The sequence below is a fragment of the Pangasianodon hypophthalmus genome, chromosome 23 (assembly GCF_027358585.1).
Source record: "Pangasianodon hypophthalmus isolate fPanHyp1 chromosome 23, fPanHyp1.pri, whole genome shotgun sequence".
NCBI classification, from domain to species: domain Eukaryota; kingdom Metazoa; phylum Chordata; class Actinopteri; order Siluriformes; family Pangasiidae; genus Pangasianodon; species Pangasianodon hypophthalmus.
In genome coordinates, this window is record NC_069732.1 from 8,064,390 (window position 1) to 8,090,789 (window position 26,400).

The 26,400-nt window shown below is 38.3% G+C and overlaps 3 protein-coding genes across 6 annotated transcripts in view; all 3 read left to right on the plus strand.

Moving 5' to 3' along the window:
* The first annotated feature begins 589 nt into the window (after positions 1 to 589).
* On the plus strand, positions 590 to 4,157 carry LOC113535936 (zona pellucida sperm-binding protein 4). The gene is made up of 11 exons (XM_026929524.3): positions 590 to 898; positions 1,000 to 1,118; positions 1,195 to 1,396; positions 1,768 to 1,890; positions 1,976 to 2,148; positions 2,247 to 2,344; positions 2,423 to 2,562; positions 2,692 to 2,869; positions 3,430 to 3,571; positions 3,651 to 3,725; positions 4,067 to 4,157. The coding sequence occupies exons 1-11, from the start codon at positions 631 to 633 to the stop codon at positions 4,070 to 4,072; spliced, it is 1,524 nt and encodes a 507-aa protein (XP_026785325.3). The 5' UTR covers positions 590 to 630; the 3' UTR covers positions 4,073 to 4,157.
* A 4,827-nt stretch (positions 4,158 to 8,984) lies between these two features.
* azin1b (antizyme inhibitor 1b) lies at positions 8,985 to 18,603 on the plus strand. Of its 4 annotated transcripts, none has more exons than XM_026929714.3 (12): positions 8,985 to 9,176; positions 11,286 to 11,429; positions 12,051 to 12,225; positions 13,409 to 13,582; positions 13,697 to 13,869; positions 13,968 to 14,096; positions 14,180 to 14,261; positions 14,386 to 14,460; positions 14,579 to 14,744; positions 16,656 to 16,771; positions 16,888 to 17,105; positions 17,220 to 18,603. In XM_026929714.3, the coding sequence occupies exons 3-12, from the start codon at positions 12,124 to 12,126 to the stop codon at positions 17,293 to 17,295; spliced, it is 1,311 nt and encodes a 436-aa protein (XP_026785515.1). In that variant the 5' UTR covers positions 8,985 to 9,176; positions 11,286 to 11,429; positions 12,051 to 12,123; the 3' UTR covers positions 17,296 to 18,603. The 4 variants fall into 4 exon arrangements, with proteins under 4 accessions (XP_026785515.1, XP_026785516.1, XP_026785517.1 ...); XM_026929715.3 differs by having other exon boundaries at positions 16,659 to 16,771; XM_026929716.3 differs by having other exon boundaries at positions 14,579 to 14,732.
* Positions 18,604 to 20,538: 1,935 nt separating this feature from the next.
* The window catches only part of rrm2b (ribonucleotide reductase M2 b), a 5,892-nt gene continuing 30 nt past the window's right edge, over positions 20,539 to 26,400 (plus strand). The window contains exons 1-9 of the mRNA XM_026929406.3: positions 20,539 to 20,712; positions 22,260 to 22,409; positions 22,752 to 22,868; positions 23,919 to 24,052; positions 24,652 to 24,746; positions 24,954 to 25,087; positions 25,184 to 25,288; positions 25,394 to 25,507; positions 25,665 to 26,400. The exon at positions 25,665 to 26,400 is cut by the window's right edge and continues 30 nt beyond it. Coding sequence (XP_026785207.1) covers positions 20,665 to 20,712; positions 22,260 to 22,409; positions 22,752 to 22,868; positions 23,919 to 24,052; positions 24,652 to 24,746; positions 24,954 to 25,087; positions 25,184 to 25,288; positions 25,394 to 25,507; positions 25,665 to 25,817 — 1,050 coding nt within the window. The 5' untranslated portion in view covers positions 20,539 to 20,664 and the 3' untranslated portion in view covers positions 25,818 to 26,400. The remainder of the gene's footprint in view (positions 20,713 to 22,259; positions 22,410 to 22,751; positions 22,869 to 23,918; positions 24,053 to 24,651; positions 24,747 to 24,953; positions 25,088 to 25,183; positions 25,289 to 25,393; positions 25,508 to 25,664) is intronic.

The following is a 26,400-nucleotide window of genomic DNA, read 5'->3' on the forward strand; positions in this document are numbered from 1 at the left end:
CTGAGATTTATTTCCAGCTTATATTTATGCGGGAAACTGTCATTAAAAATGCTCTGCATTTTTTATCCTTGCATTTTTTATTTTATATATTCAGAGCTTTTTAAAAATGTTTTTAAAATACAGTGTGATTTCATGTTGTGTTAGTGGTGTACACATATATGCCAATTCCTAGTGACATTTTTTTTTGCACGTGCCATAATTACTATTTTTTCCCCCTAATTTTCAAGTTCATCAAATATAAAGTAACTGTGCATTAACATTTACATTTAAAATTTTTACAAGTATTTTGCTGCTGAGGTTGTGTTCACTTATTTTCAAGTCACAGATCAATAAAATGCGCAATGTATTTTCTGCTCTAACACATCCATTTCAACTCCGGAAAGGCTTGTTTTATTATCTGATTGAATGGATTAAGTGTGTTGGGAGCAGGGAAAACACTAAAATGTGCAGGACCGGGATCGGGATCCTGTGAATCAGTTGAGAAGATGCTTAAGCTTCAGCCTTGTCAGTGAGGGATTGGATCTAATTTGTGACAGGTGTACCAAATCATAGTGAGTCGCCTGACTTTCTTAAATACATGTTTGGCAGGCAGGTAGTAAGGTTCTGCAGGGTGTTTGGAGTAGTTGTAACATGGCAGTGAAAACAGGCATAATTTTGTTGTTAGGCTGCATTGAGTTATTTATGGTGCAAGCTTTTATGTTGGGCAGGTTCATGACCGAGTCCTTTGATTATGCTTACCAAAATAATGAAGGCTTCAGTGAAGATGTGTCTGTGCAGTCTGTAGACTCTGATCAGGAGGCTTGGCTCGGACAGCACCAGAAGTATTCTGTCTTTTGTGGTAAAGATGCTGTCAAAGTAGTTTTGCCCTCAGGTCCTCTTTCTGAGGTGAAGGTTTTGGGTATGTATACTGGGGAGTGGGGGGTAACTCTGTTCTTTCTTGTCTTCATCTGCTGTGCATAGGGTGGAATCTTGATCTTGTCTTTCTGATCTCTTTGTCAGGCTCATCCGTTCTGGACCCAGTTCTGGAGGTAACAAAAGAATGTGGCTACTCTCTGACAAAGGAATGGGGGAACAATGTTCTTCATGTCAGCTTCTCTGGTTGTCATGTCACTGTTGAGGTGGGCATTACTATGCATATAGTTGTAGTGTAGAATCTATTCCTTTGTCACAATTTCCTTGTATTAATCTCACCAGGAGGGCAGATACACTCTGCGACTGCTGTATCGTAATAACATGGGAACTGCTGAGGTTGCCACAGTGTCATGTGATGCCAACTCTGACGTGGCATTGCGAAAACTCAGGGTCCCTCGATCAAATGGCCAAGGTGACTGTCCACCGGCTCCAATGCCAGAATTGACACCATATCGAAAGCTGCCTCAGAACTATACTAGAGCAGGTGAGTAATGCCTACATTGATGTTACTGGACACCTGTATTAGTTTAACTAGCTTCTATGCTAGCTATAGCTTGTCTTTACTTGCTTATTCTTAATGCATAAGCATGATTGTTCTTATTACTGGGCATAACTCAAATGTAGTATTCTGGAATGTACCCATTAACTGCACAGGATAGTTTTTGTCATACTCAATTTGCATAGTCTTTTTGTACAGGTTTATTCAGCTGTGCAATTTGGTTTGATACCTGTCAAGTATTGGTGCAGGCAGTGTAAGCAACTTGTACCTAGTTGGGTGTATACAGCTTATGTATTGTGCTGCATCAGGTATCGGTGTATGCAAATTGAAGTGACAAATCTGTCTTGACCATATAGGCTGTGACATTCCTACTACCCAAAGATTGCCCTGTGGTCCTTCTGAAACTACAGCTATTGAGTGCATGAACAAAGGATGCTGCATGGATGTGACTGATTCCTCCTGTTACTATCCAATGGATCGTAGGTTGCTGTGCACTGATCTACATGACTTGCAGAAGTTGCTTTCTTACCCTGGTCTTACATGTGGCTTTTTCTGTCTGTTAAGAATGTACAGCTGATGGGCAGTTTGTGTTTACTGTTTACTCTAATATCACAACTATCCCTGTGAGCCCCACAAGTTTGATTGTGGCAAACAAGGAATCCTGTAAACCTGTCCATGCTACCAATGAATTTGCCATCTTCAAGTTCTCTGTGACTGAATGTGGGACAAAGACTTATGTGAGTTATTGGTTAAGCCTGTATCTGACTTGGTAAATCAGTTTGGTAATGAAGGCCAGTTCAAGTTTTTATTTTTTATTTTTTTTTCCCCAAATCAGAATATTGGCGACACTACCGTTTACATGGCTGAAGTGCGGACAGCCATCAGAGCACTTAACCTCAAGTATGGCGTCATCACCAGAGATCACCCTGTCAGGCAGGTTTTTTAAATGCTCTTGAAGCTTTCTTTTAAATGGTTTAGCTTGGCTTTAATGTTGTTTACTCTGTCCTTTAGGGTGATGGTTGAGTGTCGATACTCAAAGGTCAGTCCATCAATGATGAGGGCAACTGCTGGCTACATGCTGATGAGCCCAAATGTGCCAGCCACTGTGAGGTCTGGTGGACTATATGGTGTTCAGCTCAGGATTGCAGATGGTATGGATTTCTTGCAGTGCTGTCTTTGCTCATGAAGGACAATTTGCTTATGCAGTGAGCCTATGCAAGCTGTGATTAGATACACCTTATGATGTGCAGTGAATAACCTATCCTTTTCTCCCTGGTCAGATGAGACCTTCTCTTTGTTCTCCCCACATGGTCATCTGCCCTTGAAGGTTCTCCTGGGTAAACCATTGTACCTGGAAGTGAGAATAAATTCCCCAAAACCTGAGGCCACACTGCTAGTAAACTACTGTGTGGCCTACACACGATCTGCTACAAATGCCTTGGTTCTGCTCTATGAAGGGTAAGTTTGGTTGGGGGGTGGGTGGTTGAGGGACAGGCACTGGTCTCAGTAAATGGTGGTGTATCAAATTCAGTTCTATTTGGTATGGCTTGGTATTGTGCAAGTGGGACAATTTTAATTGAAGAGGTAGGTACAAATAAGGAAGTGCAAATGGCCAATTGTTGGGCATGGTAAGGACAACTTCATACAATTTTCTTTTTTTTTTTTGTTTTTTTTTTTTTTTAAAGCTATGCATATGTAATGTAAGATTTTGAATCTATGCTAGTGTGCATTTATAGCTATGAGTGGAGTCTGAACTTGGTCTCCCCCCCTCCCCCCTTTCAGTCAGCATAGAAACTACAACTATTGTATGTTTTTGATCATGGTTATTGACTAGCTTTGACTTATTGTGCAAAATATTGCCTGCAGTTTGAAGGTGTTGGCTTTTGGAATTGCTTGCATCTGAAATGGTGCAGTAACTAGGATAATTACAACTGTTCATATGCAAGGACCAATGCCACAAATGGCATTCCTGTCTCCCTTCTATGGGTCAACTCTCTGAGGACTTGTATTCTCTGCAGGTGTCCCATCCCTGATCTTTCCTCTGCACAGTCTTCATTCCTCCGTGTACTGGATCTGCCTCAGACTCCTCACCAGCGCCGCTTTGTGGTGACAGCCTTCCAGTTCATGAACGTGACCACTCAAAAATACCTCAATGAGGAGGTGCAGTATCACTAGAAGGTTTCTTCAGTCAACTACAATTTTGTTAAATTATGCACTGACTTTTTCCCTCTTCTAATAGATTTACTTCATGTGCTCCACTGAAGTGTGTATGCCTTCTGAGACTCCATGTCGCAGGACATGCTTTGATGGGAAGGTATGTTGAACTCATTATGCTACAAGTAACTGTACAAGTATTTAACCAAATTGGTTTGGTAACCATTGCTGTAATGAAGTGGCTAAAATTAACCAAATTGGAAATGTTACAAATAGACAGGACATGCCCATGGGTGAAAGGGTGTTTAATCTAGCAATCATGGCCCAGTTATGATTGCTTTAGATATACCCAAATCTAGCAATTATTTGCCACTGAAGTACTGCATGCCAGACTGAGGACATGGACTGCATTCTGCTTCTGACTTTGAACTTGTGGCTCACTGTTAATTCTGTGGTGAATGTGTTCTATATGAATAACACTTCTCATTTTCTTCTTTCTAGGCATAATGGCTTCTTTCCAGTCAAAGGTGGATACTGATTGAGCTTTCAATATATTCAGTATTAAAGTTTCCTTTTTAAACCTCTCATGTAAGCTGTTTACTTGTGTGACCTGGATCATTTTACAGTCTGCTAAAGCTTTTGAACTGTGCTTCAAGTAGTTCTGCTCACTCCTGTTAAAGCTAGCCAGTTTTCTAATCTTGGGCCCTTTCTTCAGATGATTTGGAGATGAGGGGTGTACTTTTAATGAACAGTAACTTGTTCCCAATGAACAGTAGCAGGGATTCTTTCTGGAAAGTTTGTAAATACTTCCATGACAATTATTCCAGTAGAGTAATTTATTCCTCATCTCTAAAGTCACTGATTCTGTCCTTTTACCTTTTGACTCTCCTGTATAATCCCATAATGGGAAGTGAACTTACCCATTAGATGCAGTGCTGGCAGGTCTTGCCAAATTTCATCTGAAATCTCAAACCATACAAGAGTTGAAAATAGCCCAATATGTTTAATCCCCAGACTGAATGCCCTTTTCCTTTGCATGCTCTTGATTTTTATTTCCTTATGTGGAGGTGGGGGGACAAAGCAATGTGTAATCTGATTTCTCATTGCAAACTAGCATGTTTGCCAGCACCCCCCTTTCTAAACAAAGACCTTTTTGTAGGGAAGGACTAAGCTTGTCCAAAAAAAAAAAAAAAAGCCATGAACTTGCTTTTTCCACATGCAAACTTGTTCCAAAACTAGCCCATTTTGGCATTTAAAAACTGGTGCTGACTACCTTGATTTGGGGGGGTGGCGGCTATTTAACTACAGGAATTTTTTTTTTTTTTTTTTTTCCCCTTCCCTCTCCTCCTTCTTTCCTTATTTAAATATACATATTTGTCAGTTTCAGGTACACCTTCCACATATTGTATGTTAACTTTCAAAATTAGATGACCAAAAGATTCTGGAGTTACTGACTAGTATTTAAAAAATACTAAGGTGGTGGGGGGGATACTATAGTACTAGGTGTAGCTCATTCTGAACTTTTGCATTTAGTTTAACCTGCTACCCATTGTGTGTACAGTAACATGCTGGTATCTTAAGGAATTGGAATTTTGCATCTTACAAGGATGCCCCCTAGTGGAAGCCAGCTGGAGTTGTAGCAGGCACCTCCCAGTGCACAGACCTCAGAGCAGACCCACTGGAGAGATTCTGTCAGCTGGCTTGGGAATGTCCATGCAACACCCTGGAAGGGCTGGAATCTGTGGCCAGAGACTAAAGTCTAGCCTTCTGTAGAAGGGAAAACTAATGAATCATTTGTGTACATCCTACTGAGAGCAGCACACCAGTTTACCATCACCCTCTTTAGCTGGGAGTATGTGACCATAACTGGGTCTGCTGTGAGTGGGAAGGTATTTCTATCTTCCTCGTTTAGACTGCCATTAGCCAATTGTTTCTAACCTGATGTGCAAATACTCCCTTTATTACACTTTATTAGGAAAACATGTAGAGCTGCTCATTAATGTAATCAGCCAATCATGTGGCACCAGTGCAATGCACAAAATCCTACGAATACAGGTCAAGAGCATCAGTTTAAAAAAAATTTTCAAATTTCAAGTATGTTTGAGTATTTCAGAATCCACTGACCTCCTGGGATTTTCACACACAACAGTCTCGAGTTTACACAGAATTGTACAAAAAAAAAAAAAAAACACCCAGTAAGGAGCAGTTCTGAGGGCAGAAAGGCATTGTTGAGAGCGAGGTCAGTGGAGAATGGCCAGGCTGGGTTTACTCTCTACCCTTTGTGGAACACACAACACACTGAACCTTGAGCAACAACATCAGAAGATGGAAGTTTGACTCTTGAATCTGTGGCTATGCTGGACACAGACTCCCTGAAATTAGAGAAAATGGATGGCAAGTGTACAGCTGTTTAGGCTACACAAATGCATTTACCTGTTCTGTGACATGGCTGGATGTGTTTTGGGGGATATACATGTTGGCATTCACCTTCTCAGACTAGTAACTGTTGACTAGGAGAGACCCAGTTAGTGGGTGGGTGTTGGCTTCTGTGCCGTGTTCTATAAAGTTACTGACCATACATCGTGGATCATTGGTTTCATGGCCTTGCACAATTCGTCACAAAATTCTAAATGAAACTAAGGATTTTTATGAGATGATGCTATTGGTAGGAATATAATTTGCAATGTCTGAGAGGTCCTTGCATGAAATTTTTTCCATTGCCCATTATTTTCCACATACCATCTGTTCTCTGGTTTTTATTCTGCAAGTGTCCTAACCCCAATCTTCACTCTGAGCATACTTCAATCCTGTAGCAGACATGCCACAGAGTCCTTACCAGCACCTTACCAGGAGCAGTGACCCTGAATATTTTCCTCATGACTGCAATTATGCTAAAACATGCACTCATTCAGTTGTCCCACTTTTTCAAATTCACTTTGTGCTTTACCAATGTATGCCTGCCTTTTGAGACTTCATATCATGAGACATGTTTTGAGGGAGAGGTATGTTTAAAATAGCTCTCCATGCACTGGAAGTATAAAGCACTAAAATGGAAGACACTTGGTTTATATGTACATTTATACTGGATTTGGAAGGTGACATGAGTACAATGTGCTGAACTATTCAATGGTTTTTTAAAACCCTTAAATTGGATGACTTGATAAATTGGCCTCCTCTGGTAGTACCATGCGTGTGGTGAAACTAAAACTGTCAACTACTGATATGAATTCTAACCTTCACCATCTCTTTCTTTCCAGGTTTGATGGACACAAAGGACACTGATGTTTGAGCTCTTGAAAGCCTTTCGTTTGCTGATGTGAATGCTAAATTTCTTAGGCTCTTTGTATTTAAATGGAAATTATGCATCCTGAAATGGACCTTTTATGCACAGTGTGCTGAAACATGTCTGAGTTGCAGAGGTCAGAACTGCCCTTCTCAGTGGAGTGTGAACTGTTTATTTCAGTAAACTCAGATTTTCTTTATAGAAAGAGTTGATCCCAAGGACTGCGGAATCTGTAAATGTGCTTATCAATGGTTGTGTAATGGCATACTTGTGGATGTGGATTATAAACAGGCAGGTAATTTGTGCCATGTTTTTATAGATGGCAACATTCATAACTAAACAGCTAGAGCATCTCAGATTTTTACCAAGCAGTGCCATCATAGAGATAAAGAATGTGGTCACATTTTCTATTACAGTTAAAGCTCAAAATGGTATATTTTACATGTTAATAGCTTCAGATGACATATGTCGGTGTAATCTGGTGGATCCCCCAGCATGGGCTTAAGCAGTACCTTGCAAATTTGTGATGCACATTACAAAGTACAGACACTCAACAGCAGTGTAAACAGAACATATTCCACATTGTGAAACTGAGTGGCTTCTGTTTATGTACTGATTTGTACTAAAATTGTAATGATTTGTATGCCTTGAGTAGTCATTTTGCTTGCTTAGTTTGATTATTAGTGGAGCTCTAATACAAATTATGATTTGAAAAATACTAGACAAAACTGCCAATTGCAACAGTAGAATTCGCTTGGATTCATGGGTTTGATTCTCAAACCTGGCCTCAGCATGCCAGCAATGCATCGACTGGCACATTTGGTCCACTAAATTTGGAGTATTCTGGGCAATCCTTTACTGTTTCTGTGCCATATTTAGCTGCCAGATCAGGCACCCAACTGATTAATCAGAACAGCTCAGAGCAGGTTGTGTTGACTTGGATAGTGTGTATACTACACCTTGATGTTCACTTCAGTGCTCTGTAGCTAAATATTAGCAAACTTCCTGCCTCACTTTAAATCAGTGCCAGGTCTGTCACTTTGCTGTTTTTCAGCTAGCAAACTATGGTTTAATGGTAAAACTGAAATATATCCAAAGGCTGGTTGGACTAATTCTGGTAGATGCAAGCAGGATGAGTGTTGCCTAAAGCTCAGACTCACATAAACGACATGGTTTTATGACTTGAAATATCATGTGACTTTAGTGGTTTCTTCTTTTCTGAGTTTTTGGAATGCTGTGTTAATCTGTAAAAAAACAGTGCTGGATATAATGTTGAGTAGCCACAAAAACCATGGTGTACTTGCTAAGGCTTGAGGTAAGGAAGACATTAAAGAAAGGCATTCTGTGTTTGTTCCTGTGTGGCAACCTGGAGGAAACCTGTCAGATGGTGCTGTGGCTGAATTCTGGGAAAATAGCCAAAAATGGCAGAAATTTGGTTTTGAACAAAATTGGATTTTTCTGCCTGCAACATTTTTTTTTTGACCGGCCATAAATATATTTCACCAAAATGACATGGAAACATTTATGTACTTTGTAATCTTGCCTTGGTTCATTCTGCCAAATACCTTGCCCAAATGTGATTTCCTCACACAGTACATGTAAAGATCTGCTCAGGTTTTTGGACAGCTACTTGCTGTAGTGGAACAGACATAAGTTTAATAAATCCAGTTGATCATCAGATACCAGATGTCAAAATGTCCATGATGCACCTGTGCTGTTAAGTCATGAAAAAGTATTTAAACAATCCTTATTACTTTAATAATAATAATAATAATAATAATAAAAGTAGTAGTAGTAAAAATAAATAATCAGAAGAAGAAAAAGAAGAAAAGTCAGAACAAAACAAGTGGTGCTTGGACCCCTTCTAATTACTTGGATGGACAAGGCTATGAGCGTGTCAGCATGTGTTACGTCACCAGAGCAACGGTCAGTCACAAGCAGCGACTTCCCCTCCAAACGCGCGGAAATGCATATTTGGCAGTCTTCTTCAAACATGTACTGCGCCTACGATTGGCTGATGAAAAACAAGATTGACAGCCGCTCCTCCCAGTTACAGTCCGCTTCTACGTCAGAGCGGTGGGTTATTGGTTCTCACTGTTAGGCCACGCCCACACACTCTCCGTACCTCATTGATCTCCTTTCTGAGGCAACCATTTCTGTCGCCTGTAGACGAGACGCAGAGGCTTGTGTGTGTTTTAAACCGTCCATTCGCGGGTATATGGCAAAAACGGCCGCTTTTCTTTCTTACCCTGGTGTCCCCACTACTCTTTAAAAATTCCGCCGAAAAAGAGGAGACGATCTTCCAAAACCTTCAGGCCGTTATTTCACGTAAGTACGATTTTCAAGTGACTCCATCCTACAGTCGCTGGCAGCTCTGGAGCGGGAGATGAGCTACAACATGGCGGCTGCTGTTGTGCTCTGTGCTGGAAGCTGTGCTCTGTGTCCATTAGCGCGAGCGCGTGTTGTAGTTGTCCGTAAAACGTCCGCAGCTCGCGCTGTCACTGTGTTTCTTCCACGTGAAGTGATTGTGGTCTTGGCTACAAAATAAACAGCTGAATGATGAAATGCTTTTTGCGGTTAATTCATTTGACTAAATCAGGGTGATTGTGCCATGTGTTAGTTAGTTAGTTGAGTGGTTTTAGCGGACAATCCAGCAAAATTTAGTAAATTGACCTGATTAAAAAAAAAAAAAAAAAAAAAAATCTTTGTTTAGTTGAGAATAATTAGTGATGGGTGATGAACGTTTTTCCAGGAATGCTTAACGTGTTTAAAAAAAAAAAGTAATAATAATAAGTAACGGACCATGTTATGAACAGTTTAGCTGTTCAAATAACAGACTCAATAGCCTAATTTGAATCATTTTATTCCTTTTTTTAAGTTATTGACCTTTAGACAAGAAAAATGTACACCTTCCTGTGGAAAACACAGGAGTGTGACTGATGACTCAGGCTTCTTTAAAAACTACTTCCATGATAACTTATAGTAGTTTATTACGTCATTTCAATGCGTCATATAACAGCAACAACAACAATAGTAATAATAATAATAATTATGGATCCTGCTGCTACTACTAATAAACAAAAACAATAACAATAATAATAATGAGGCTGTTAAATAAACAACAACAACAATAATAATAAGATTAAAAACAAATACTGCTGCTACTACTAATAAACAATAATAATAATGAGGCTGTTAAATAAACAACAACAACAATAATAATAAGATTAAAAACAAATACTGCTGCTACTACTAATAAACAACAACAATATTATTATTATTATTATTACTATTATTATTAATAATGTAGACCCCCTGTTACAGACCCCTGTTGGTCCCCATTTGAGAACCATGGCTTTATACTGATCCAGAATGCTTATTTGTTGTTGTTCTCTCTCTCTCTCTCTCTCTCTCTCTCTCTCTCTCTCTCTCTCTGTCTCTCAGGAACTACCATCAGGAGCTTGTGTCATTTAGTGCACAAAGTGTACTTGTGTATTGCGCAAAGTTTTATAACTGCGTGTTTCGTATAGCGTGGTCTGACTTCCATTTCCGGTTTTCATAATCTGATAACAACATGTGCCAGAATTATGACCCTACATAATACTTGGCTGTATCTCATTTATAGTTTTTACCTGGGGAAATGTTATTAAGACTCAGATTGCAGTTTGAAATGAGTTGGATAGTTTGTTCTGCAGTGAAACCTTTTTGAGTTCCTTCAGAAAACTTTGAATATGATCATGGGCCTGCGTTAATCTTCACTTGGATCTGCTGACAGTCCGATACCGCTATCTTATCACAGTTTCTGTATTAACTTATTTTATTGTCTAATCTATAGCCTAGTTCAGACCAGCATGAAATTACATGGGGGCATCCATTATTTGCAAATATTCCTTATCATGTTTGTGATCGACCCCGTCCACAATTTTCGAAAAAAATTCCCATCTTAATTATTGCGTTTCGGCAAGTCAGCAGTCATCTAGTAATAGTAATCCAACACCTGTGATTTAGAATTAGTAATCTGTGGTTATCTGATTTCTCTGAGATAACTGGTCCCAAAATGTCGCAGTGCACCTGGGTCAGTAGATCAGATACGCATTGTTGCTTGGATTTAGTAAATCTCAGAGGCGGTCGGTTTTGTTGTATGTAAGCTTGAGGGTTATTCTTAGCTGCCACTACAGCTAGCATGTGATGTGTTTATCAGTGACACATACTAGCTTCTAGGCTTTGTCATGTCCAATAAATATGTGGTTGTTTTAACACAAAACCCAAGCCCTGATCCAAAAGCCCTGTTTGTCCTGCATATCTGTTGTGATCAGACCTTTGAAAACAGGAGGTATTTTTGTTTGGGTATCTGCATGAGATATTGTTTAAATACCGTAATAAGAACACTATATGTTAAGTAATCTTTCCCAATTGTCTGTTTATCTCCCCATACAGGGCTCCCCTCTTTCTGTACAGGTGTATAAGCGCTACCCAGAAGGCCTAGGGAAGGCACTCTACCGCGAGCAATTCGACTTCAACGCGGAGCCGCCTTGGGATCCTAGCTGATAGCGGGAGAAATCCATCTCCCAGCTTGTCCATGTGAGTGTCAAACAATTCTGAATTAGTCAGTTGTGCAGAATAAGTTATAATAAGTAAATAATCCTGCTAAACAAGTCACCAATCTATAACCCATGTGTTTTATTTTAAATCTTTACTTAAAATTTTTCCTTAAACAAGGCCCATACTAAAAATGTGTCTTTCAAAATGAAGCTTTATATGCTTGGCCCATTTTCTTCAGTGAACATGAAATAGCATCTACTAACCCCACCACCTCATTTTATGGCTGTTTCATTTTGATCTGAGAATAAAACAGTAGAAAAAGTGATGAAATATCAATTGTCGCCAACTGCTTTTTACAAAAATAAAAAAAACAAATAGGTGAATTCAGTCCAACCTGATTACACACATTTGCTGGTATAAACATCCCCATTGGGTTTGTTTGTCTTTAATGTGCCCCAAAAACAAATAGATGCATTCAAGGTTGATCATTTCAAATATTATTATCTGTCTCAGCTGCACAAAGTCAACATGACCCATAAACAGCACATCCATTCCTAAATAGTGAATAGAACACAAGGATTAAAATAATCAGCACTATATTATTTGTGTAAAAAATTCTGAATTCTCTTAGTGATTAAACATTTTGTATTTCCTTTGCAGTTTGTTGCATATTAACAGGACCCAAGGCTCAGTACACTCTCTATGATTGTCGGATCTGCGGACTACGGTTGAGATGAAAGGATTTACAGATGAACTGAACTACATTGTTGAACTGCTTGAGGGAGGAACAACCTTCCAAGATGTCATTGACAACCACATTTATGAACAGGCTTTGGTGAGTGGATCTGTCCATTATGCTGTTTAATAATGCCTGGAAAGAAACTTCACCATCCTGCTGTGTTATAAGTACGGATGCATCGACACTGTTACTGAATAACAAACTTGGTATTAAGCAATCCGGGGCATCTTGGGGCACTGTTTGTTTTCCCCAGTTTAAATAGCGGCCATGAAATAGGCACCTGTGTTTATGCACTTGGTCTAATAGGTTTATTCTTTATAGCTTTAACTAGTAGTTTTTAAATGAATTGTACTCGCTAGCTGCATTAGTTACCTTGGATCGAGTAGGGTTGCAATGGATAAGAGTGGGTTTTAAAAAGCAGAAAAGTGCTTCTTTACAGATGTCCGTTTCATTGTTTTCACTGTGTCAGAATTTCTTGTTGTTAAGGACAAATAATGGCTGATTGTCAGTAACAATGTGCTGTATAAGAGTTGTTATTTTCACTCAACTAGGATTGTCTGTAGTCAGCCCTTGCTGGAGTGTTGGTTGATGCCGTGTGCTGCTAGCAATGGACAACTCGTGCTGAGCTTTATGTTTAAGATATCATGGTGTTGGCGTCAGTGGACTCATGAGCAATGTGTAGATGCTGGATGTGTGTGTGTCTGAAGTGCTCTTACACCACGACGTTTTCTCTGCACTCTCGCGTCACTGCTCCATGCCTGTGAATTTTTTTTTTCCCCTCTCCCCACGGCGACTTGCGCTCATGAGGTTAATGAGGTTGGCCGTCCTTGCCCTCTGTTTAAACTGCTTAAACTCCATAAAGATGTTTTATCAGGTTACTTGTGTTGCAGTTCCTCCTCTTGGTATTTTTACAGAGCACACTTTGCTAGTCTGCTTTGCTTTGATTGTCATCATTGCTCATGAAATATGTCCAGATCACTGTCATTTCTTGTTGTTTGTTCATTAGTGTGACATAAATTCTGCTTAGTTTAATAAATGGAATGCAGTATGGTGTCATTTACATTAACATTTGTATTTAGTCTTATGGCAGACATATTTTTACTCAGAGCAAAAAAAATTGAGAGACAGTACAATCAGGTATACAGTTGAGCAGGTCAGGTTGAAGGATTTACGCTTACAAGCTTCCAAGTGCTAGCCCAAATCTTTAACTGCTGAGCCAGCACTGTCTCATTTACTCATATTACTGTATCTCAATCTGTTTTTGCTGTCTTGTCCCCAGGCTGAAAAAAATGCATTTGTTGTGGCTGACCTCGGCGCGTTACTGCAGCAGCATGTTCTCTGGCAGAGCACCCTACCCCTAGTTCGACCGTTCTACCCTGTCAAATGTAACAGCAGCCCTGCAGTCATCGAGATTCTGGCTGCTCTAGGAGCCGGCTTTGTGTGTGCAAATAAGGTGACGTTTTCTTGCTTTACTATTCCACACTGCTTTATTTGCATGATCAGGAACGAGCCCTGTTTCAGCTTTTGTCTAATTTTTTTTTTTCTTTTTTTCTTGCAACTCTTTCAGGCTGAAGTCTCGATGGTACTCAACCATGATGTCTCTCCCGAGAACATCATCCTGTCTGGTGTTTGCAAACAGCAGTCACACATCAAACATGCTGCCAAGCATGGCATTAACTACCTGGTGTGCGATAACGAGGCCGAGCTCGGAAAAATCGCCCGTGCTCACCCAAATGCCAAGTTAGTTTCCACTTACTAACATATTTGTGATTTTTGTTAATGCCTTGTTCTTCGATTGATGTTCAATGTTCTGAATAACACTTCGTCTCTCTATACAGGCTGCTCCTGCAGTTATGCACCGAGGCTCAAGCAGAGGAGGCAAGCATGGTGTTTGGCTGCTCGCTGAAAAGTTGCAGGCATCTTTTAGAAGCTGCCAAAGAGCTGGGCATGGATGTGGTTGGAGTAGTGTAAGTCCTTTATTTAAGGCAAGCATAACCTCTATAATAAGCCCAGAGTTTCACTTGATTGACGCGGTCTTATAATTCTGCAGGTTCCAGGTACCAGCGTCATGCAAAGACCCTCAAGTGTATGCCCATGCTCTGTCTGATGCGCGCTGTGTGTTTGATATGGGGGTAGGTGGACAAATTAATTCATGTACCTAAATAACGCTTATGGAAATTAGAACACTTTTTCAGTTCATATTTTGTTTTAAATGTTGGTGTTCATACCACCAATATCTAATTTGTTCTTCTACAGGAGGAGCTTGGGTTTAATATGGAGATTTTGGATATCGGGAGTGGATTCAGTGGCTCTGAGTATCAGTTGAAACAGGTTAGTCATATCATATTTCTTTATGTAGCTTTGTTTTCTATCATGATTTAACATAGTTAAAATTTTTGGAAAGTGTCAGTGTGGTCATTTTTTTTCTTTTTTTTACTCCCTTGAACAGACCCATGCTGCTATTAGACCTTTGCTGGAGGCCTATTTTCCTGTTATGTCTGGAGTGCGAGTGATTGCTGAGCCAGGAGCCTTTTACGTGTCTTCCTCTTTCACCCTGGTTGTAAATGTCATTGGCAAGAAATTGATAGCCAGAGATCTCCATGGTGAGTCTACAGGTGGGTTCTTTAACACCAGTACTGACATTATATATCATGGCAACTCCAGTGGTGGTGAGGACAGATAATTAATTTGTAATTTTTAATTTTTTTTTTTTTTTTTTTTTTTTTTTTTTTTTTAAATCTTCGCTACCATTGGGCCAGATTATGTATCTGCACTTGCATACACTGTCAGTCAAACCTTTTTTTGAACGTCTGGATTTTCTTAGATTTTGTTACAGTTTGGCCGTACAAAGTCATAAAGTATAGTGATTACATAAGGAACCCTAAATATTTGTGGAATTTATTAACTGGTCGCTCTCAGATCGACCAGGGGCTCTAAATGTAGGTGCACTTTCAGTGTAAACTCATTAAGCCTATAAATAAGATTTGTATACAGTGCTAGTATTAACTGTAAAATATAAATATGTGATGCCTAAGTGCCTACTTAGAGTGATTAACGATTTCGGCCTAGAGGACCAGTGGTTAGGCCGCGGTGCTGTTCCCAAGCCTGGATAAGATTGGGATATGATAAATATCCCAATCTTGAGAATTTCTTATATGATATGATATGATATGCGGACCAGTGATCCGCTGTGGCGACCCCTAACGGGAACAGCCGAAAAAAAAAAAAACGACAAAATTAGATCAGATATAGTTTATTTTAATAAAATAATAATTTCTAAATTTTAAAATAATTTAAAAAACATTTAGTAAATTAACCAAGGAGTATGGTGGTTATTATGTTAGAATATTTAAGCTTATTCCACATAAAGAAAAGTGCTAAACTACAGGGTGTTAAATTTTTTACTGGCAGTGTAATAAACTCTGCTTTAATATGCCGTTATAGCTACGAATTCACATAAGAGTCAGGTTTAGGTTTAGATTCTTATTAGGATTTCATTACTAATGTTCTTTTTCCAGTTAATCAGCCAGCAATAGGAAAATACAAAATACTTTTATTGTCATTGTACAATTACAGTGAGATTCAGTGTGCAATTCGCTATCAAGCTATATGGCCATCAACCTACACTATATGGCCATCGAGATATACTACAGATTTGTGCACACCTGACCATCACACCCATCCATATGTGGTTCTTCCCCAAAACTGTTGCCACAAAGTTGGAAGCATGCAAGTGTTTAGAATATCTTTGTATGCTGTAGCTTTAAGATTTCTCTTCAGTGGAACTAAGAGACGCAAACATGTTCCAGCATGAACATGTGCACAAAGTGAGCTCCATGAAGACATGGTTTAGCAAGGTTGGAGTGGAAGAACTCGAGTGGCCTGCACAGAGCCCTGACCTCAACCCCACTGAACACCAACGTAAAGGAGGGACTAAATCTAGAATGGGATGTTCAACTAGCACACATGGGTGTCATTGGTCAGATGTCCACATACTTTTGGCCATATAGTGTTATTAAATAGGAAGAAAAGAATTCTACATATTTTAAATAGAAAATTAAAAAGAGAGAAATGCAATACAGTGATACAATGACAAATATATCTGTGTAAACGTATATTCTGCAGTATGCAAGGTTAAAATGATTGCCTTGAACACTCAAATGCTACAATTAACAGTAAATAAGGTAAACAGTAGTGTTTTTATAATGCAAAGCCTCGCCTAAAGCGATTTAGTGTCTTAATAACAAACCTGTGGTCACTCCTGCTGGTACACAGTGTACTCTGTGTTACTTTTGACTGATTTCAGTGGTAAGGGGATTAGTGATTGCACGCATGTCACAAAAGGCAGATTAGAAAAATTACGAACTGCTCCTTGAACTCAAGCAAAAAAATATTGAAGAGTCAGATAATTGATCGAGAATGCGGCCTCAGAGCCTGCAAGCTGCTCATCGGTAGTATCTAGTCTTAAACTTGCGAATCCTTGTGTCTCACTTTAATTTTGAGTTTTGTGTCACTTTAAAACTCAGCAGAGCTGACTCCAAGCGATGACCCTGAATTTTTGTACTATTTGAGCGATGGTGTATTTGGATCTTTTGTTGGCAAGCTGTTGGGTAACACCATTCCATCCCCCACAGTGCACAAGGTAAAGAACCTGACACAAATGCACATACATATAAGAGAATTCAAAACAAGCCAACATGAACTGGCTTTTTTGAGTGTGCTGGTCATTTGAGCTCGAGATTTTTCTTGTATTTGCAGACATCACTCTCAGCGGATGAGCCGGTGTTCTCCAGTAGTCTGTGGGGTCCGTCCTGTGACGCTTTGGACCAGGTGGTGGAGCACTGCCTTCTTCCTGAACTCTCTGTGGGGGACTGGCTCATCTTTAAAAACATGGGGGCTTGTGGACAAGAGGAGACAGCGGTCATCAGTGACTCAGAAAAACCACCTATGTATTACACCATTTCTGAAAGCTCCTGGTAATTAACAACGTATTGATTTTTTTATTTATTTATTTATTTATTTATTTTTGTATATAAAGTATTAAGTTTTTTTGTATGTAGCCTTCTTACCTTGCGTCTTGTATCCCTCAGGTTTGAGATGCAGGAGGCTGGAATCTCACTTGACAGCACCATGAAGAACTTTTCATTAGTCCCGTATGGCTTGTAGTTGGAAACTCTGGCTGCGACCCCTAACCCTGGGCATTTGAATGGCCTCTACAGTGAATAAACCAACAGCCATAAACAGAACAGTTAATGCTTAGCTACTAAGAAAACATGATGACCAGTGGCATTTGGGATCACAGAATAATTGTTCTTGTCTTAGGTTCTCACAATTTATTGGTCAAAATGCATTTTTTTTTTCTTGTCAGCCAAACAGAAGGGTCAAAAAGCCTCATATTTAGTAATAACATATGCAACAAAATGGATGGCTGTGGAGATGGAATCCTGTCTTTGGGTTTCTTTATCAAAAATCGTTTACATAAGTGTTTAATTAATTTAATTATTTACTGATTACCTGCTGACAGTCTTGTAAATGAGTTGTCTGTTGCACCATTATGCACTTGTGTATATTAAAATCAAATGTGATTTTAATGAGTTATTTTAGAAAATAGAATCAAGTGTGTTGCAGCCCAGTGTGTAGATCAACACAGTGAAATTTAGATAATAATTTGTCGTATTAGTGCTTAGTTACACCTCGTTGTTGACCATGGGTTTATAGAACTGTGGAGTGCAACTAAACTCATTTTGTTCAATTTCCACTACAATGCTTGTGGCACTATTTCCCAGTATTGGTATACATTTCAAGCTTTTCCTTGGTTGTGATGCCAAGTTTGTGACCTCAAAAGACTCTTAGTAAGAACGTTACTGGTAGGCACCTGCCCTCTTTTCCTGTGTAAATACCACAGATGTACGTTTGACATTAAAGGAACCTCTGGGACTGGAGAAATTGATCCCAAGCAAGATTACTCAAACTTATGCTCAAAGTACCAGTAACAATTTCTATACATACTGTAAGATTGATGCAGTTCATTATAAATAGCTGTTTAAGATTTGGTCATGTCCTTTGATTGCGTTTGGTACTAAAATCAACAATTTATTATTTGATTTAAAAAAAAAAAACATTCATTCATCTCTCCCAAGAGACCTTTTTGGAACCTTTTTGGGAGGTGTGTTTTTTTTATATGGATGGTGTAAAATTACACCTACTGTGTTAGATGTAGGATTTTCTTTTTAACCCGATTGAGGTTAATTTTCACAGTAAAACTTGATCACATCTTAAAATGCTATTTACGTTCCCAAAACCATTGTTAAAATGCCCATATCTCCACAGTGGGAAATGAAATCAACCTGTTAGAAATGTAAAATATTTTTGTCTAAGGAAAAAAAATCATGGACCATGACCTGTTTTCGACTATAATATTGTGTTAAGGTAATGAACTACTAACCATAAAATAATACATTTCCTTGTCTGAAATGTTACGTTTCTCTCTCTTCTTTAAATCAGCACTGAAAATAGTTTAAATGTGATTAAATGCATCCTTCACAAATCTAAGAAAAAATTCGTATATGACATTAAGTTTTTAGTTTTCAGGATTTTCTTCACTTTAACATCTATGTCCTGCAATCAACCAGTATCATTCTAGCATTTCCCTTTGAGATGTTAGATGCAGCTGTTGCTAGTGGCTCATACTGAACAGTTTCTGCTTTCAGTCCCTGCTTCATCTGTTCAAGATTTACATGTTGACTTTTCAACTACTCGTATAAAGATTATTTATGAAGTTTTAGAGAGCCTTTATGATTGTTTCTAGTTGTTTTTCTCAGGCTGTTTTTCCTTCAGTGGATTCCAGGATCAGCAGTATTACCCCAAATGAATATTAATTGCTTGCTTTTCTTACAGCTGTTGAATTTCAATGATGGGTTCTCTATTTTGGATCCAAAGATTTGGAGCAAAGGCTTAAGCCAAGATCACGAATTTAACTTTTTTTTTCTGTAGCCAGACTATTTTTCAGCCACTGATCATAGTCATGACCCAAAGCAAAACCAAATCCATACCAGTATTCATGTTTTATCTCAAAAGAATCACGTCTCAGGCTTCTTCCTGTAAATAGCTGTCTAATATTTCACCATATCATGTGTTCAAGTAAATAAGCGTGTTCAAGTAAATAATATAACATGATTGGGTGTGCAATGAGGTGATGTCACCTCAAAATTTGCTTATTTTCCAATAACAGCACATCCTAATATTTCATTCTGCTTATACCACAATTGCAACAGTTACAATTTTGAATTTATTAACAAATTCAAAGGGTTACACAAGTGTCATTATTAATAAATGACACTTGATGTAAACTTTTATCATAACATAAAAGGCATACTGTTAAATATTCTTTTATTATAAATAGTATCGAGTATGGTGTTTTAAACTTCTTCAACATTGCTTCTTTGAAAAATACATTTAAGATTGATTGAGAATTTTTGTCTAGTGCTTACTTAATATGGTATTATTATCATTATTATTATTATTATTATTATTTTGTATTCTCTGAAGTGGGTATTCCCCAACTTTTTTGTTATATAATTACAACATACACTCATATGTGCTTTTTGAACATCCCATTCCAGATTTAGTACCCTTTTGCCTGTATAATAACCTCCACTCTTCTGGGAAGGCTTTCCACTAGATTTTGGACCGTGGCTGTGGGGATTTGTGATCATTCAGCCACAGGAGCATTAGTGAGGTCTGGCACTGATGTCAAGTGAGGAGGCCTGGGGTGCAGTCGGGGTTCTGGTTTATCTCAGAGGTGTTCAGTGGGGTTGAGGTCAGGGCTCTATGCAGGACACTTGAGTTCTTCCACTCCAACCTTGGAAAACCCTGTCTCCATGGAGCTCACTTTGTGCACAGGAACATTGTCATGCTGGAACAGGTTTGGGCCTCTTAGTTCCAGTGAAGTGAAACTTTAATTCTACGGCATACAAACAGATCCTATACAATTGTGTGCTTCCAACTTTGTGGCAATAGTTTTGGGGAAGAATCACATATGGGTGTGATGGTCAGGTGTCCACATACTTTTGGCAATATAGTGTATTAAAACTACCAATCAAAGCTATAAAAAGAAATGCTTTATTCCTGATGTACAGGCATCATTTTAGCTGGAATAGCCAAGATACGTAATGTGAAAATAAATCTAGGTTCCAATAGTTTATTAGATTGACTTTTTAAATGAATCAATAAATAGGATTTGCTGTGGTAACTGAAGCTGTTCCTATTAAAGTGACTATAATGAAAATGCACTGTAACGTGGTGGAATGGCGCACGCGCGTCCTACTGCTCGAGCAGCGTCGTAAAGCGTACGCGTAACAGCATATGTAACGTTTATATAACGTAAAGCGTAACAACATATGCGCATGCGCTGCGCATGCGCAGTGAAACCTGACAGGGCACAGGGGTAGTGTGTGACTCCATGCCAATGACAGGATTAGCTCGACAGAGCCGGCGGAACTACGCAGCTTTTGCGCTGAAAACAATGATGTCGTAATGGATACAAATGTGATGACCACGCGAACCGACTCCAAAGATTATCAGGTATAATAAATCTGCTGAGTGTGTGTGAAGAGAGGTTAAATCCCTCACTGAGCAGCTCACTGGTTTGTAAGCTTTCATCACAAAGGAAGAAGCGCCAGAGCTGAGAGTTCAGTGGAGCTGGGTTTATAAACCTTCTGTATGTGTAGATTTATATCTGAAATTAATATCTGATCGTTTTCATGATTATGCAGATACAGTGTTAAATACAGCAGTGTTTACTATTCAATGCATGTAATGTTGCTTGATTACATCATCTATCTATCTGTCTATCTATCTATCTATCTATATATATATATATATATATATATATATATATATATATATATATATATATATGTATATATATATATATATATATATATATATATGTGTGTGTGTGTGTGTATAGATATACACAGATGTATATTTATATACATACACACACACACAGGGTGTCCCAAAAGCCTCCATACACAGGGGACAATGTTTGCCAGCACCACATCGGTTGTGCCTTCGTCAGTCGATGTTCATGGACATCCACTTCTCAGTTGGTCCACAAGACAGTCGTGTGTGAGGTGTGTGATGTGCTTGCCATGTTTCCTGTTAAAGTCCGTCACAACCTCGCGACAGCGTCCCGATCCAGCCATGAGAATGATTTCAATACGTTCTTCTTTTGTTCAAAGGCATTCTTAAAGGCTGTCTGGAAAAAAAAAAAAGAAAAATGATATAAAATAAGTTAATTTCGCCTATGTATGGAGACTTTTGGGACACCTTTATATATATATATGAGAGGGGGTTGAGATCATCCTTTAGTAAAACTGACTTAAAGACAAACTAAGAGTAAAACTGACATTTAAAAATGGTTGAACATGCAAACCAGCATTAGTCTCTAATTCTTTCAAGTTATGAATCGTTACAGATTCTTTATGTGCTTTGTGCCGTCTGTTTTTGACTGAAGTGTGATTTCCGTCGTAGCATGCAGAAATTCTATAGAATTTAAAAAAAAAAGGCAAAATTATTATCAGTCAACACTTATTTGTTAAGTTAGAGAATATCTATTTAGATGTTTCCTGGTTAGCTTACTTGTAAGACATCCATGTAACCGTGTGTCCACATTATCCACAGTTCAGTTCTGGCTCACGGTGTGGCATCAAAAGTTCAGTGACGTTTTCTCTGTCTCCATATAAAACATCTAACAGCTACGTCAGTAGCCTCAGCGTCCAGTTTCTTCCAATTGCCTAGTAAAATTGTTCTCATGTTTTTAACCACTTGAATGGCAAGTGCATTTTGTCATTGACCTTCCCATGTCAAAAAAAATTCACAAATACAGTTTCCGACGTTGTTTCATTATTTGGATGATAAGTTGTTGCTATGGCAATAAAGCGATGAAACTAATCTATCATCATGGAACTTTAGAACCTACTGAGACAGTGTTATGATTTAAACCTTCACTATTTTGACTCTCATCTGGCTTCACCTCTTGCAGTTTTAGACATTGTATTAGCCAGTTATAAACTTTGCATGGATGGCATCATCTACTGAAAGCATGGATTTGTTTCTTTTTGTAGAATGGACACGAGTACATGGAACCAACGAGCAGTGACGACGAGCCACTTCTCAGACAGAACAAAAAGCGATTTGTCATCTTTCCCATTCAGTATCCAGACATATGGAAGATGTACAAACAAGCCCAGGCCTCGTTCTGGACAGTTGAAGAGGTGATAGTTTAATTTGTCATATATAACACAGTTATAACACAGTAGTAGCATGTCTGACTGTGATGCAAGGCAACACAGCATTATGTAAGGCATAATACATTCTGGGACGTGCTGTCATAGGAAAATAATCAATGACAGGGTGGTGTGATGCAGTATGTGTGAGTATGTGTGTACTCACCTAACACCACATGCTGTATAAGAGTTTGTTGTTTGTGTGTTTATGCAACAGTGTACTTAGTACTGCATTGATTTGTCGTAAACAAAGGCATAAGAAGCATGTTGTAATGTAATATACTTTATTGACCTGAGTAGAAATGTTTATCATTTCTAAATGTTTTTCAGGTGGATTTATCAAAGGATCTGGCCCACTGGGAAAGACTGAAACCTGAGGAGAAACACTTTATATCCCACGTCTTGGCTTTTTTTGCAGCAAGTGATGGAATTGTCAACGAGAACTTGGTACACTTCTCTTATGCATTCACATTTCTGCGTTTACATTTAGCTATTTGGCCGTCCCTGTTATCCTGAGCAATGTATACGTAACCTTGCTTCCTCACCTGGAAAAGAACACTTTAATCTCAGAATGGTCAAAGGTCTGGAGTATCTCACTGATCTCCTGAAGCAGTGTAGTCCATCCTGAGCACTTGGCTCAGCTGAGCCAGGCCTGCTATTAGTCCTGAGAATCAGTCGCAGCTCAAATGATAGGGTTTTTTAAATATAATATCTCTGTAGTGGTGTTCCAGGGACCATTAGTAATGCCAGCTCAGTTGTTGTTTTTAAATCCAGGTTAGTTAGACATAGTTGTTTAACTTGGCCTATACTTAGTTCTCTGGTCTTGTATCTTGTCAAATATACTTCCATGATTCGTAGTAATTTTAATAGATTTATAGTCATTTCATGAGTGATTGGTCCTTTAATGCACATTTCAGATGTACTAATCTTTTATATGTCAAGCACGTTGAGATTTTGAACTCAGAATGATAAGTGCTATCTATAAAGATGATGATGATGATGATGATTATTATTATTGTTATTAACCTGAAAGGTTGGAGACTAATGGTTGTTCATACAAAAGCTAGAATACCTAGAAATAACAATTCCAAGTGAAAATCTAAGTAGGATTTAGCAATAAATATAGGAAATTAACAGAGGGGCAGTGTGATGCATCCAAAGTTAGCACCCCAGAGTAACAAGGCATTATAAATTTTATTTGTTTATTTGTTGATAATCAATCAATACCTTCTGAGCAATCAGAATCAAGAATTTAACAATATGGCATGATTATAAGATGTTATATAAGCAAAGGTCAAGATTTTATGTTAGTTATAAGTATTAGTTTTCTCTATATTATACGATATGATATGGGGTCAGCAATGTTAATGGATTTAATTTGACAGAATTCAAACCATCACTCAAGTGTATAGCATTATCAACACTAATGCACAGTTCTTTGCTTGTCAGTGTGATATTGTCCTGAAGTCGGTCTGTTCCTTTTGTCTCTCTGTGCAGGTGCAGAGGTTCAGTCAGGAGGTGCAGGTTCCAGAGGCTCGCTCTTTCTATAGCTTCCAGATCCTCATTGAGAATGTGCACTCAGAGATGTACAGCCTGCTGATTAACACCTACATCAGGGATCTAAAGGAGAGGTGAGGGGCCACCACTGGGGCTGGCATTAGTATTCACAGCTAGTGCTGTACAACAAATGTTTAAATGGAGGTCGCAGGTGCAGCCGCTTTCAGTTCGATGCTCATTGAGGTTAACTGTTTTTCATAACAGTTAACTGTTTTACATAATGTGGTTTACAAAGAAACATGACAGAGACTGCAAATATGTAAAAAGTCATACTGTAATAGGTAATGTATAGTAGCTTGTGTCAGGGTTTCCCTATTTACTATTAACTTTTAGTTATTCTTATGTACATTCTTGTTGTCTTGGAGAAAATACAACATACTACTGAGACAATAAAAACAGATTTAAAAAAACATACATGGTAAATTTGACATTTTGGCTAATTTGAGATTTTCATGATAAATTCGATATTTTTGCCTAAGTAGCTTACTGTAGTTTGTGTTAATAATGTTATTAATGTAATATTAATCTGCTGCAAAAATGAAATGTAAGTCTGTCTCTAACTATGTCTTCATATAAAGTATAGAACAGTGTACTTTCAGGAATATTTAACGCTGATACAATGGTTACAGATTGTTAGTATTAATTATTATAATGTCCTGTCTGTCTTTTCCAGAGACTATTTATTTAATGCCATTGACACCTTGCCTTGTGTGAAAAGAAAAGCTGAATGGGCTCTGCAGTGGATCTCTGACACAAACTCTACCTTTGGCAAGTTGCGGAGTTACTCCTTGAGTCTCCTTCTATGTGGACTAATGGCTTAAAAATATGAATAAAATGATAATTGTGTTAAATTAGCTGCATCCATTTTGCATGGTTTACCTACTGTATGCATCATGTCCACTCTTTCCTGACTGGCTTTAATTTATGACTGGATAATTTTGTGAAGTATAACTTTTAGACATTCATTTTTCACAGGGGAGAGATTAGTAGCATTTGCAGCGGTAGAAGGAATCTTTTTCTCAGGATCATTTGCTGCCATCTTCTGGCTGAAGAAAAGAGGTTTGATGCCTGGACTCACCTACTCCAATGAACTCATCAGCAGAGATGAGGTAAATATAAATTTGACCGACCAAAATATATTCCTAGGGACCAAAAATTGCATGTTACTTCTAGGCAGTTTTAACAATATAATCTTGCATTCACAGGGTTTGCACTGTAATTTTGCCTGCCTTATGTACAGCCACTTGGTGAAAAAGCCATCAGCCGACAGAGTAAAGGATATTATCACTAAAGCGGTTAGCATCGAACAGGTCGGTGCAATCTGAAAAGTCAGCTTATTGTAATAGTGCAAATTATTTGTTGTATAACAAGGACAAAAATTATAACAAAATTGCTTTTTTTTTTTTTTTTGGCAGGAGTTTCTGACAGACGCCTTACCAGTTGACCTCATTGGTATTAACAGCTCTTTGATGAACCAATACATCGAGTTTGTGGCTGACCGGTTGTTAACAGACTTAGGAATACCTAAAGTTAGTAATTTTGTATTTATTTTTCTACCAGCGTAGTCCCAGCCGTGTTTCATTGTAGCTAGTTCATTTTGTGTGACCATTTAGTGCCTGGGAGTGCTGGCTTTATTTTACTGATGAAATGAATTTCAATTTCAAATTCTGCTTTATTTCTCTAAAGCTGTATGAAGCTGAAAACCCATTCGATTTCATGGAGTTCATCTCATTGGAGGGAAAAACCAACTTCTTCGAGAAGCGTGTTGCTGAGTACCAACGGTTCGGAGTGATGTCAAATACAGTGGATTCTGAATTCACTCTTGATGCAGACTTTTAAAGCTTTATACTGTTAGAAAGAGTAAATCCTTTCTTCTAGAAAGAATCTACCTGAGGAAAATAAAAGTATTTTACAGAGTCTTTTACACTTTTACAAGCAAACATAAATCTCTGGCTGTATTCTTTACTTTCTGGACCCTAGACTGTTTTTACTGAATTGCTTCTAACCTGATGAAAAATGTATTAATGAGTGATGATAAATGCGAAAAGCTGCAGTCTTCATATTTGACAGTCTGAGTTTGTAGTGAAACAGTAATTATATTTTTATTTAGTTATTTTATATTTAAGAATACTGACATTAGTATCTTTTCCCCACATTATTTCGTTTTTTTTTTTTTACCAGCTCTATATTTTGTTAAAAACAAGTCTAATGTGGATGATGTTTATCAGTGTTACATGAAAAAAATGTAATGTAATGTACTGATATTATGAGTGCAGAAACACCTGTTAATGTTTACACCACACACACTGTCCTTATTGGTTTTACAGTTTGTTGTTTCAGAGGACAACCATGGTTTATTTGGAATAGTCTATTTCATTTATGGTATGTTTATGGTATGTTCAAGTGAATTCAGCAAAATGTT

Bases quoted from the DNA above. Each gene is read 5' to 3' on its own strand.
- azin1b (XM_026929714.3), top strand. From the start codon at position 12,124: ATGAAAGGATTTACAGATGAACTGAACTACATTGTTGAACTGCTTGAG. The intron at 12,226-13,408 runs GTGAGTGGATCT...TCTTGTCCCCAG, and splicing joins ACATTTATGAACAGGCTTTG to GCTGAAAAAAATGCATTTGT. The intron at 17,106-17,219 runs GTAATTAACAAC...TGTATCCCTCAG, and splicing joins ACCATTTCTGAAAGCTCCTG to GTTTGAGATGCAGGAGGCTG.
- LOC113535936 (XM_026929524.3), top strand. From the start codon at position 631: ATGGCAGTGAAAACAGGCATAATTTTGTTGTTAGGCTGCATTGAGTTA. The intron at 1,119-1,194 runs GTGGGCATTACT...TAATCTCACCAG, and splicing joins GTTGTCATGTCACTGTTGAG to GAGGGCAGATACACTCTGCG. The intron at 2,149-2,246 runs GTGAGTTATTGG...TCCCCAAATCAG, and splicing joins AATGTGGGACAAAGACTTAT to AATATTGGCGACACTACCGT.